Below are 10726 nucleotides of genomic sequence, written 5' to 3' on the forward strand. Positions count from 1 at the left end.
TGATAAAATTAGATATTTGCCCCGGGACCGGGAAGTGAAAATAGCAGATCTACAAGGTCACAACGTGGCGCTTTCTTCATGACATTACTGAAAACATCATTGGAGTTTGTTATTAATTCTTGAAAAGTTTTGCTTTTTTGGGAATGTATTTTGAAAATGCTTTGAAAAAATAATCACCAAATGTAGGAAACAAAGACTAAGGGGACCCATAACAATGTGTCCGCGACCCACAAATGGGTCCAGACCCACTGTTTGGGAAACAGTGGACTATATCACTGCACCGCCACAGCACTACCTCCCCTTGTATTAACTATTTTCTCACATGGTGACCCTATTTAAAGAAATGAAAACTGTCAGAGAAATAATTTTCCAAAATAGCAGATCTACAAGCTCATAACGCATTGTGATGCGTTGTGAACTTGTAGACTGGCTATTTTCGCCATTCAACGTACAAGGAAGTATATAGGCATGAGTGGTTTCCGGGATAAGGGATGTTTCACTTTCAAATAAAATGAACACACAAAAAAGTAAAGTTCTAACATGCAATTTCAAACCCATAATGTGACACTGGAGGTAAATTGGCCCTTTAAGACTCTAAAGCAGCCCATCATGGACCAGTGTCAAGGACAAGTAAAAGATGTGGTGTTGGGCTGAACTATGAAGTGTGATTGGTTTATATTCATGGATGACACTATGTAAACACCACTTGCACCACCGAGGGAGGACAGAACAGGCTTAGTTAGAGGTGTCGGCTCACGACCCCTGTGCTTTTCCCGCTCTCTTTTTAGTTGTTTTTTCTCCTGGAAAGAGTCAAAATCGACCCGACAACCAATTCATTTCCAGCACCTCAGAAAGACCCCTGGTTTTATATAAGATGACGGACACGGACAAACGTAAACCGGTTGTTGACCAAGATCTCTTCTGCTTTCGAGAAAACGTTTCTCTATTCAGCTGTCCATCACCTGCCAATGGCTGGTTACCAGGAGAACAATTAACATGCACACACACAAGTGCACACACACACACACACACACACACACACACACACACACACACACTCGCACATAGCAACGAAACAAGAACACACAAATAAGCATACAGCCAGGACACTGACACCTGACTCTGTTAATCTGCCAACACTGTTCACACTGTCTAAAATATATGATTAATAACTCCATGCCTCCAAAGCCCCACAACACACTCACACATACAACAGATAAGATACACAACAAACATTCATTCGGCAAGTCAAGACATTTCTTGACCCAACCCTATGTTATAGGGTTGGGTTGGGTGATGGCTGTTTTGAGCAGTCATACCTGACCTGAGTTAAACTAATTCAACTCGGTGTTGGGTGTAACTACAGTACACACTATTCTTGTATTTTGCATTGTTCTACCTAAACAATGGCAAGCAGCGTGATGTCTGTAAGCCACTGGAAACAAACGAGTATCGTGGTCCAAAATGTCAGCCTCTTCCATACTATTTCCATACTATTCAGTTGACTAAAATGACTAGTGTGCATTGTTAAACAGTCATATTGGTACAGAATGAAGCTAGCACACACTGACTGGACTAGCATTCACACTCATTTTGTGTTTGTGGAAGGTGAGATGTCGTTACAGAGAGGAGAGGGGAAAGATAAAGAAAGAGAGAGAGAGAGAGTGGAGAGATAGAGAGATTATTACTTATTGCTCTCTCTCTCTCTCTCTCTCTCTTTTGTAGAAGGAGAGACACATAGAGAGAAGGTATCCTTATGCTGCTGTGGAAGGGAGGCTGTATGGGTTCCCTCTTTCCAAGTGCTTCATACTTTCCGTGAACTTGTCCTTCCAGGAAACCCATGAGCAGCAATCTGTGATTCCTCCAAGTTTTAGAGGAACGGAGCAAATCTTAACATGTGTTTGTAGGAGAGGGACGAAGGGCAAAAGGACGCATCTAATTATCTCAAATAATTAGGGGTGATTGGGTCACTGTAGAGGTGAGCAAGTGTGACAGCGCGTGCGTGTGTGCGTGTGTGCGTGTGTGTGTGTGTGTGTGCCTGTATACACGTGCACAAGGTGAGAAGAGGAGAGTAGAACGGATTTAGAGACTCAGACATAGACAACAGATTACAGATTACATTATTTAAAAAAAGATTACAAAGATATAAGAATGAGAGAAACAGCTACAAGGAGATAGAGAAAGAGTGAAGTGAGTGAGAGAGAGAGAGAGAGTGTGTGACAGAGAGAGAGACAGAGTTTCCATAGTTCAGCTGTTGTAGTAGTGTAGGCCTGAGGAGTGTGAGTGTGAGTGAGTCAGTCTCACCCCGCATCGTCCTGCTGAAAGCCTTCCAGCTCGTCTCGCTGCTCGGCCAGAGAGGACTCCAGATCCAAATAGGTGCCATTATGGGACAGCTGCAACGCACAGTCATCGAGCTACACGGAGGAGGAGGAGGAGGAGGAGGAGGAGGAGGAGGAGAGAGAGACACAGTGTTAATCAACTTCATCAGGCAACAGAGCAGGAGGACAAGAGACATGTTGAGACCTGAGACCAGATTCTACAAATGTCTTCTAAATCCTGACAGTTTTCAAAAAAACTTAAATTGTTTCTATGTCAAATGTTTTCACGTCAAGGAACCCCCCAAATGATTTGGCCACCAACCCCCCCCCCCCCCCCCCCCCTTTCAGGATTTCTCGTAGCGCGGCACTCGCGCTATATGAGCTTATAGATCTGCTATTTTTCAACAGCTAAAGTTTCAAAGAATGGTTAAAGTGGTTAAAACGTTAAAGTATACCGTGAAATCAAACTAGATGTTTCAGAGCATTTACTACATGTTGGACTTGTTGGTCCTTGTAGGCAATAGGATATGTTTATATTCCCTTTTTTCCTCCTCTATGATGATTTGCTGTTTTGACTATATAGTTGTGTATATTCGTCCGTCTCTAAATGTCCAGACCCGGAAAATAATTCTCTGTTCATTTTCCTCATAGACTTTATCAAAAAATATTTATTTAAAGACATTTACGCTGCGGACAAAGCCAACTCGAGTTGTGACAAATCATGACAATAAACACAATATTTTGGGCCGATCAAATAATTAGAAAGAAGAAGAAAAAGGCAGGTTACAACACTTTTTGTTTTGTTTTTCTTCTTACAAATTATTTGATTGGAACCAAAACATTGTGTTTATTGTCATGATTTGTCACAACTCGAGTTGGCTTTGTCCGCAGCGTAAACGACTTTAAATGAATACTTTTTGAAAAGTCTATGGGGAAAATAAACGGGGAATTCTTTTCCGGGTCTGGAAAGGGGGCGGGACTGCGACGCTCTATTGTAAACAAGTGTAATGCTTTATGGTGTCACTCACAGTTAACAGTTTTTTTGTATTGAGTTGTACTTGTAATGTACTGTAATTATGCAAACTGTTAATAAATCAATCAATCAATCAATCAAACCATAAGAAATGTTTATAGTACATGTTGTGTTTTATAAAATTGCTATTTGCTTGTCATAGTTCTGTAATATAACAATCAAATAAAGTCACATTTGAGCATTTCAGTCAGGAACACTCATGTCTTAAGTAGATTTAACCATATTGCAAAAAATGGAACAGTACAGTTAAACAGTACAGTTAAAAAAATGCATGAATATTTTGTTGTCGTTGGATAAGATTTTGTCCACAATTCCATGCTGTATTGATGTTGGTACCATAGGAGCGATAACAGGCCAAAAGTTGATCAAAATAAAACTTCTTCTACATTCTCTAATTAATTATCTTCTTGTTAATTAAGTAATGCAGATTTTTTTAACAATAATTTAACTCTTGAGAGTGTCAAATGTTACGCTCTCAAGAGTTATAGATCTATAAGGGTCCATTTTGTTACCTACTCTCCATGGTCCCCATGTCTATGTGTGCACGTCCCTGGTCCTGTTCTACATGAACTAACGCCATGCTAAGTTCCTTATAAGTCCCACCTCGATATCCTGTTCCATCAAGTATGTCAAACCAAGAGAACCAAATCTGCCCTCAATCCAACTTCATGGGGGAATGAAATGTAATATGCAATTGTCATTGGTACTAAACTGAAGTGAATCAAACTAAACTGAACTGTATACCATACTGATACTGATACTATTGACAGACTATACTAGCGTAGTATTTGTCCATAGAGACAAACAGAGTTGTTGTAATGACATGATTTTTACCAAAGAAGGGAAGATAAACACACCAAAATGAAAGCGGGTGGCTGCCCTACACAGTAGCACATGAAATACTGTACTGTATACACACAACTCCCAACGGTGGGTGTGAAGTACTGTATATAAACCACCCACAGGAATGACAGTCTGCCAGCCTCCTAGTTTTCATACCCCTTTGCCTTTTCTGTGTTCGCTTCGCACCCCTTCTTTAAAAGAAAGAAACAATATAAGGCTATAAAATGAGCCCTACAGTAGTTTACGGGATGGGTTTGAACAATAGTGTATAGTATACGGTGGCCCTGGCCTGTGTCGACGGAGACACCATCTGTGGCACAGTTCTGTTTTCAGTATTACAAAATGGCTAGGGGATTTAACTGGTGTAGAGACGCAATAAAGAACATGAAAACCAAAGCCAAAGAGGGGGGGGGGGGAATAAGGGAGGGGGGTGCATTTGGCTAAGCAGTGGCGTTACATTTAAAGCCAGCTGTGGGAAACTCAACATGTTGTTATTTGTGCCGTACATTACAGTGGCGGTGTGTGTGTGTGTGTGTGTGTGTGTGTGTGTGTGTGTGTGTGTGTGTGTGTGTGTGTGTGTGTGTGTGTGTGTGTGTGATGGAAAGGGAGAAAGGAGGGACAGAATGGGGAGTTAGAGAGAGTTAAGTCCTTGCATTGCTCATTCATTAAATTGTAGTACATTTATTATGCATGCGCAAACGTGCAACCTTTCTAACCTATAACAGATTACAGTCTGCACTGCAGGGCTGTGTTGCACACACACACATCATACCTATGAACGGTTGATCTAAGGTAACGTGCGGTGAAGACGTCAAAATTGACCCGGTATTCAGTGGAACCAGAGCTGATTTTGAGACCAGCTGCAAAGCAACATATCCGAACTTAGAGCTGGCACTGATGTTTATGAGTCAGCAACAGGTGCAAGGAGCCATCCAAGGGACAGCTAAAAAAAACATCAGCCTTTACCATTACATTCTTTTGATTAACTATGGTTTTAGTGTTTTGAGTGTGCTGATTGTATAATGTGTAAATAGGGGAATAAGATGGGTTTTGAGTTAGTAGTGTAATTAGCGCACCCCTTTGCAGTACAGTATGTATCCTGACCTCGGGGGTGCAGCCAGCCAGCCACACTGTCCTCTGGCTGCTCAGAGAGGCTGCATGACGACACCCTCTGACTAGAAAAAACCTCTGATCACAAGGCCTGCTGCTCCCCTCCGTCTCCCTTCTCTCTCTCTCTCTCTTTCTCTCTCGCTCTGAAACAGAGACAGACTGACGGATGGGCTCACAGCCTATATATAACCCAGCTATATTTACCCCGCTCTGCGGCAGCATACATGCGGGAACTGGACGGGTGGGTGTGACCATAGGGCAAGAAGTGTAAGGGGGCACCGCCATGGCCAAGGAGATAGGGGCAGCTATAGGCTAACAGTCTTTCTATTTTGCCTCTGAACTTTCCTTCACGATACACTAACTCCAAAACTTCTCACAGCACTGCATGGCACTTTGATCTAGGTACGAGGTAAGGGGGCACCCTCAGTGCCCTGGTTTCTATAAGATGGATATAGATGCAAATACAATACACTCATTTCATATTCATTATGTCATATCGTATCAGTCACTATTCCATGCTCCTCTCCATCAATGAATGATACTTTTGAGGGGTGCTAGTCCCTCCTATGTCCAGGGTTTGTGAAAACGCAAACATTGAAGACTGCAAACTGTGATTGGCCAGAATGAAATGATGTACAGTATGATGACGTATGATGATAAGAGTGCCACTCACTTCACATTTTTCTGTACTGGCAATTCCTCTTCTGTTTTAAGTACATAAGACAAAACGGGCCAATATCCCTTCCCAAGCAATCCACCAAACCCATGTTCATGCCCCTAATCTAACTCGCTGCTACTGTTTATCACCCATGCATTACTCAAACACACACACATTCTGCGTGGGCTGCAAAACCTGACGCCCTGCAACTGCTTTGGAACGGGTGTCCATTTCCTGAAACTCTGTCAAGAGTAATAGTAATAACAACATAACAAAACACATCATGCTGGTTGGAAACCAAACCAGAGCGAGGTGGGCTCTAGAGACGAACCACAAACTCTACACACTGGAGGCTCCTGTCCAGTTGAGGAAAACACTTAGCGGCGAGTCCACTTTACACTCATTTAATCAAACTCTCCCAGAACACAGATGGGAGAAGGGGGTAGAGGAGTAATTACTACCACATTACGACAACACAAAGACTGCCGGCGATCACGGTGGGTTCATTCTTAACGATGCTCTTATGTAACCAAGGCAATGGGTTTTTTTTTCCTGAATTAAAACCACGGAAGATGACAGGGCGCTTTGAAGAGAGTGGAGAGTGTGTTGTGCCGAGCTATTAAATTACTCGATGTTGTTTTAATAGAGGCTTGTGGGTAATAAAATACAAGTCGTGTTGTTTTGTCTCAGGGATTTTGTTCGGTTTGTTGTTCAGGGGACTCCATAGAACAGCAAAAGCTTCACTGGTTGCAAAAACTGTGACCTTGAGATAAAGGCTCATTTATGGATCGCACTTCTATATTATTGTTTTCATTTAATTATTATATATTATTATTATTTTATGTTATATTTATTTTATGGTCTCTTCACAAATCTCAAAAATTCAAGCGACGTCACATACTTCATGTGTCCTTTACGTTGCCATTCTCTCTCCTACCTCCACTGTGTACATCAGTGGCCTCTATGGCGGGAGATGCATGGATTCAGTGCTGGAAACGTAGATCTAAGAAGCGAAGGTTCAATAAGGAAACGCTTTCATTCGGGTTAACAGCACTGGCACTGGCATAGTCTGTGTCACTTTGGTCTTTCCCATGCTGTCAAATCCTTTCTTTCATTCACAAATCCAAGCGTGAGCGCTTCTATCCAGCCTAATTCTACTCTCAATATGCAGCAGTCAATGAGCAATTGGGCTCCATTCTTTAAAAAACCTGCCATTCTCTTTTCAGCCAGTGACCAAGCAGCCCACCTCCATCCCGGCACCACATTTTTGCTTGTTTCAAATTGGTGTGTACCCTCCTTCTATTGAACTGATTGTCCCATGACTGAAGCACTGTGTTGACTTAACATTAAAGTGTTTGAACTTGAAAAACATTATGCTGCCATACGTGTAGGCTATATCTGGTTTGACAGGATGCATGGTTCCTGAATCCTGATCAGAAACATCATCACTGGAAGTCAGATTAGTTGTTGTATGTACTGCATTGCAAGAGGGAAGTTGTCCATTTTTGTGTTGTAGATGCTTTTGCTGTCCATCGCCTTAATGGATTTCTTACATTTCTCGACAAATGTTTCTTCTGCCAAGCCAATTGTGGATGGATGGATAAGGGGCAGATGAAAAGTGCTACAAATACAAATGCAAACTGTTGAGAGACACGTCTCCCTGGCCTTGTGTTGTGTATACTCCTCTGTGTGTTGTGTGTGTGTGTGTGTGTGTGTGTGTGTGTGTGTGTGTGTGTGTGTGTGTGTGTGTGTGGGAACTGCCGAGTGGTCAGCGAGGTCAAAAAGGGGATGGTGGAAGAGGTCAGGAAAAACCTCAGCACTAAAAGTGAGGAGAACAAAGTGACGGAGCCATCCAGGGCCGCAGCCACAGGAATTCTGGGATGAGTGACCTATACTTTGCATTTAGCCTCACCAGCCAATCAGAAGACTTCATCGTCGCAGCATAATGATACAGGACAGACAGGATTCTCTTCGGCAGGATGGCGGACAAAAGTTTGATGAGAGCGAAGCAGATATAGACTGGATTTGTGGGAGTTTTGGGAAGCAGCTCAAAGTGATCTGCATTTTATACACTGACTTTATCCAAAGCCCTTTACAATGTGCATACCGTAAATGTACATTGTTACCAGGAACAATTAGGGGTTTGTCTTGCTCAAGGACACGTCGACACGAAGCCAGGAAGAGCCAGGAGGAATCAAACCAGAAACATTCCGCTAACTAAGGCTTCCCAAGTGGCCACTCTAACGCCACTATATCGCCCTATAAAGTGCTTTATCGACAACAAACACGACTGGTGGCAAGAAAGACTCAGGGAATGGTCATGGAATGAAAACGTTTGCCAGCTTTACCTTTCAGCTTCCAGCTTCTCTTGTCTCTTTGCCTGGTCTAACTGGCAACCGTTTGCAAGGAGATTCAATTTGATCCCTGTAATATCCATGTATGTACTGTAAGAGAAAGCTTCTGTTGTTATTGTTGTTGCTGCAGTCCGCCTTTCCGAGTAATGTGAATAAAATTACAAACAGAAGCAGTGGCCATCTGTCCAGCCAGTCCAGTCCAGTCCAGGCATAGGTTGTAATCATAAGCTCCTCTACATTTCATTTCATTTGTTCAGTGGCTTTTAAAGATGGACTGTGAATGAGCGACCCGGTCTGGGAAACCATTATGCTGATGAACAGATTAGTTGGCTGTCAGAGTTGTGTGCCAGCAGTCAGTCTACATCAGTGGTTCCCAAACTTCTTCATGTCAAGGACACCCAAATTGACACTTATTATCCCGCTGACCCCCATTTGAAAATACATGCTGTGGTGTGGACCCCCCATAAGAGATTTATATTGTAAAATTAAAGTTAATTTAACTCTGAGAGTATACAAATGTAACCAAATTGGTTCCATTGAGTTACAGACCCAGAAGTGTTCATTTGGTTCCAAACTATCATTTAGCTGGGGACCCTCTGGAACTCACTCAGGGACCGCTGGGGAACCACTGGTCTACATGACTCTCTCGATGTCTCTCTCTCTCTTTCACACACACACACACACACACACACACACACACACACACACACACACACACACACACACACACACACACACACACACACACACACACACACACGCACGCACGCACGCACGCACACGCGCGCGCACACACACACACACACACACGACACACCACCTATTTGTTTGTAATCGCCACTCTGCCACGGCTGGTCACAAATCAGCCCGGTTACTTGTGGTTGAACTCACACACTCACACACGGGTTGTCATTGCACCTGTTGTGCTGTGACGTGAAATGCAAAGCAAAGCAAAACAAAACAAAACACAAAAGACAGCTTCTGCAGCAAAATACGCAATTGAGTATAGGTTAAAGATTAAAAGAAGAAGAAAAGGGGGGGGGGTGTTCACAGCAGTTCTGTATACGTTGCTATAAACGCTTTCGCTTTGACTCTGCAATAAATGGCTGTAGAGCCAATTAGGCACAATTGCGGCGGCTCTCAAAATAAGTTCTGAAGGGTCGACGTGGAAGTTTATTCCGTTACTATAGTGTGCACCGATATAAAAAAATAACGTGGCTTTAGGACAGGTACAGACACAGTACATGTATGCGTGCACAGCATTATTACATTACATTACCCTACCTTGTGCGGAGCTTTTAGAAGCCGGTGGACGCCTGCTATCTGATTGATGAGGGGGATATCCTCACTGAACGTGTAAAAAGGGGGTCTCGTCGGCTCCGGGAAATTTGTGCTGTTGAACGGATCGGTGTCGTCTAAAAACTGAACCCTGCAGACAAATGTGGCCATGGTGCATCCATGCAAGTGGCTCAGCTGCTGAGGGAACCCAGTTCAGCAATGACTAGATTAGAAGAATGGTGAGTCCCGTCCTGTCCGTGTCGCTTTGCCCCGCGGCGCCGGCCGTAACGACAACAAAACAAGCAGGTTGCCAAGTCCGCTCTGTCTGTCCTTTAGAATAGAAACGTGCTCTCTCTCTCTCTCTCTGTGTTGATAAGATAGTACAAGCTACTGGCCTGACTTCTGTCTCTCGGTCTTGCCCTGTTTATATCCTTGTTATTTGGATTATTTTTTAATTGTTTTATCAACGTCTGTTTTTGGATGCTGTAGTGTCGCTCTGGAGAGGGGCAGGTGGTCAGTGACACAGGCAGGCAGACAGGCTCGGACCGGAGCCGTAGAGCGAGTGAAGGATCAGCTCAGCCGCTCTGTCGTCTGAGGGCAAATCCATCCCCTATCTCTCTCTCTCTCTCTTTCTCTCTCTTTCCCCTCTGCTCTGCCTCATCCCCTCCCCCCCTCCACCGTCCCACGGCTCAACGTCCCTGAGGCTCCCTGCAGGCTTAGTTTTGGACTGCGGTGCATAAAAGTCAGGAGGACCCGATCATAATCATATCCTAATAATATTTGTTTTGGTGTACCTTTTACCTTTCTTATTTATGTAGACTAGCCTATATAGGCCTACACATTTTAGACAAATTAATAATGGAATGGATTGGATTCGCGAAATAACACAGCATTTGCTCCTGCTTCTTGTTCTTCCCTTTCCTCTGCAATCATTTTGTTTATAGGCCTATTAATATGACCCAATATTTGGGACCTTTTCAGTCTGATCAAGGTTAATTAACAGTATTGCCGATTATTGATTGATTGATTGATTGAAATATGTATTAACAGTTTGCAGAATTACAGTACATTTCGAGCACAAACTCAATACAAAGACTGTTAACTGTGAGTGGACGACCCAATTAAGCATTAC

At 43.2% G+C, this 10726-nt stretch overlaps 1 protein-coding gene across 3 annotated transcripts in view; it reads right to left on the reverse strand.

The window, feature by feature from the left end:
• Positions 1-10172, reverse strand: part of fhod3a (formin homology 2 domain containing 3a) — a 91721-nt gene extending 81549 nt beyond the window's left edge. For all 3 annotated transcript variants that reach the window (XM_083789154.1, XM_083789153.1, XM_083789155.1), the window contains exons 1-2: positions 9601-10172; positions 2305-2414 (exon numbers count right to left, since the gene is read on the reverse strand). In XM_083789154.1, coding sequence (XP_083645280.1) covers positions 2305-2414; positions 9601-9765 — 275 coding nt within the window. In that variant the 5' untranslated portion in view covers positions 9766-10172. The remainder of the gene's footprint in view (positions 1-2304; positions 2415-9600) is intronic.
• Positions 10173-10726: the final 554 nt, after the last annotated feature.

This window comes from Protomyctophum parallelum (genome assembly GCF_964188405.1).
Source record: "Protomyctophum parallelum genome assembly, chromosome: 1".
Lineage (NCBI taxonomy): Eukaryota > Metazoa > Chordata > Actinopteri > Myctophiformes > Myctophidae > Protomyctophum > Protomyctophum parallelum.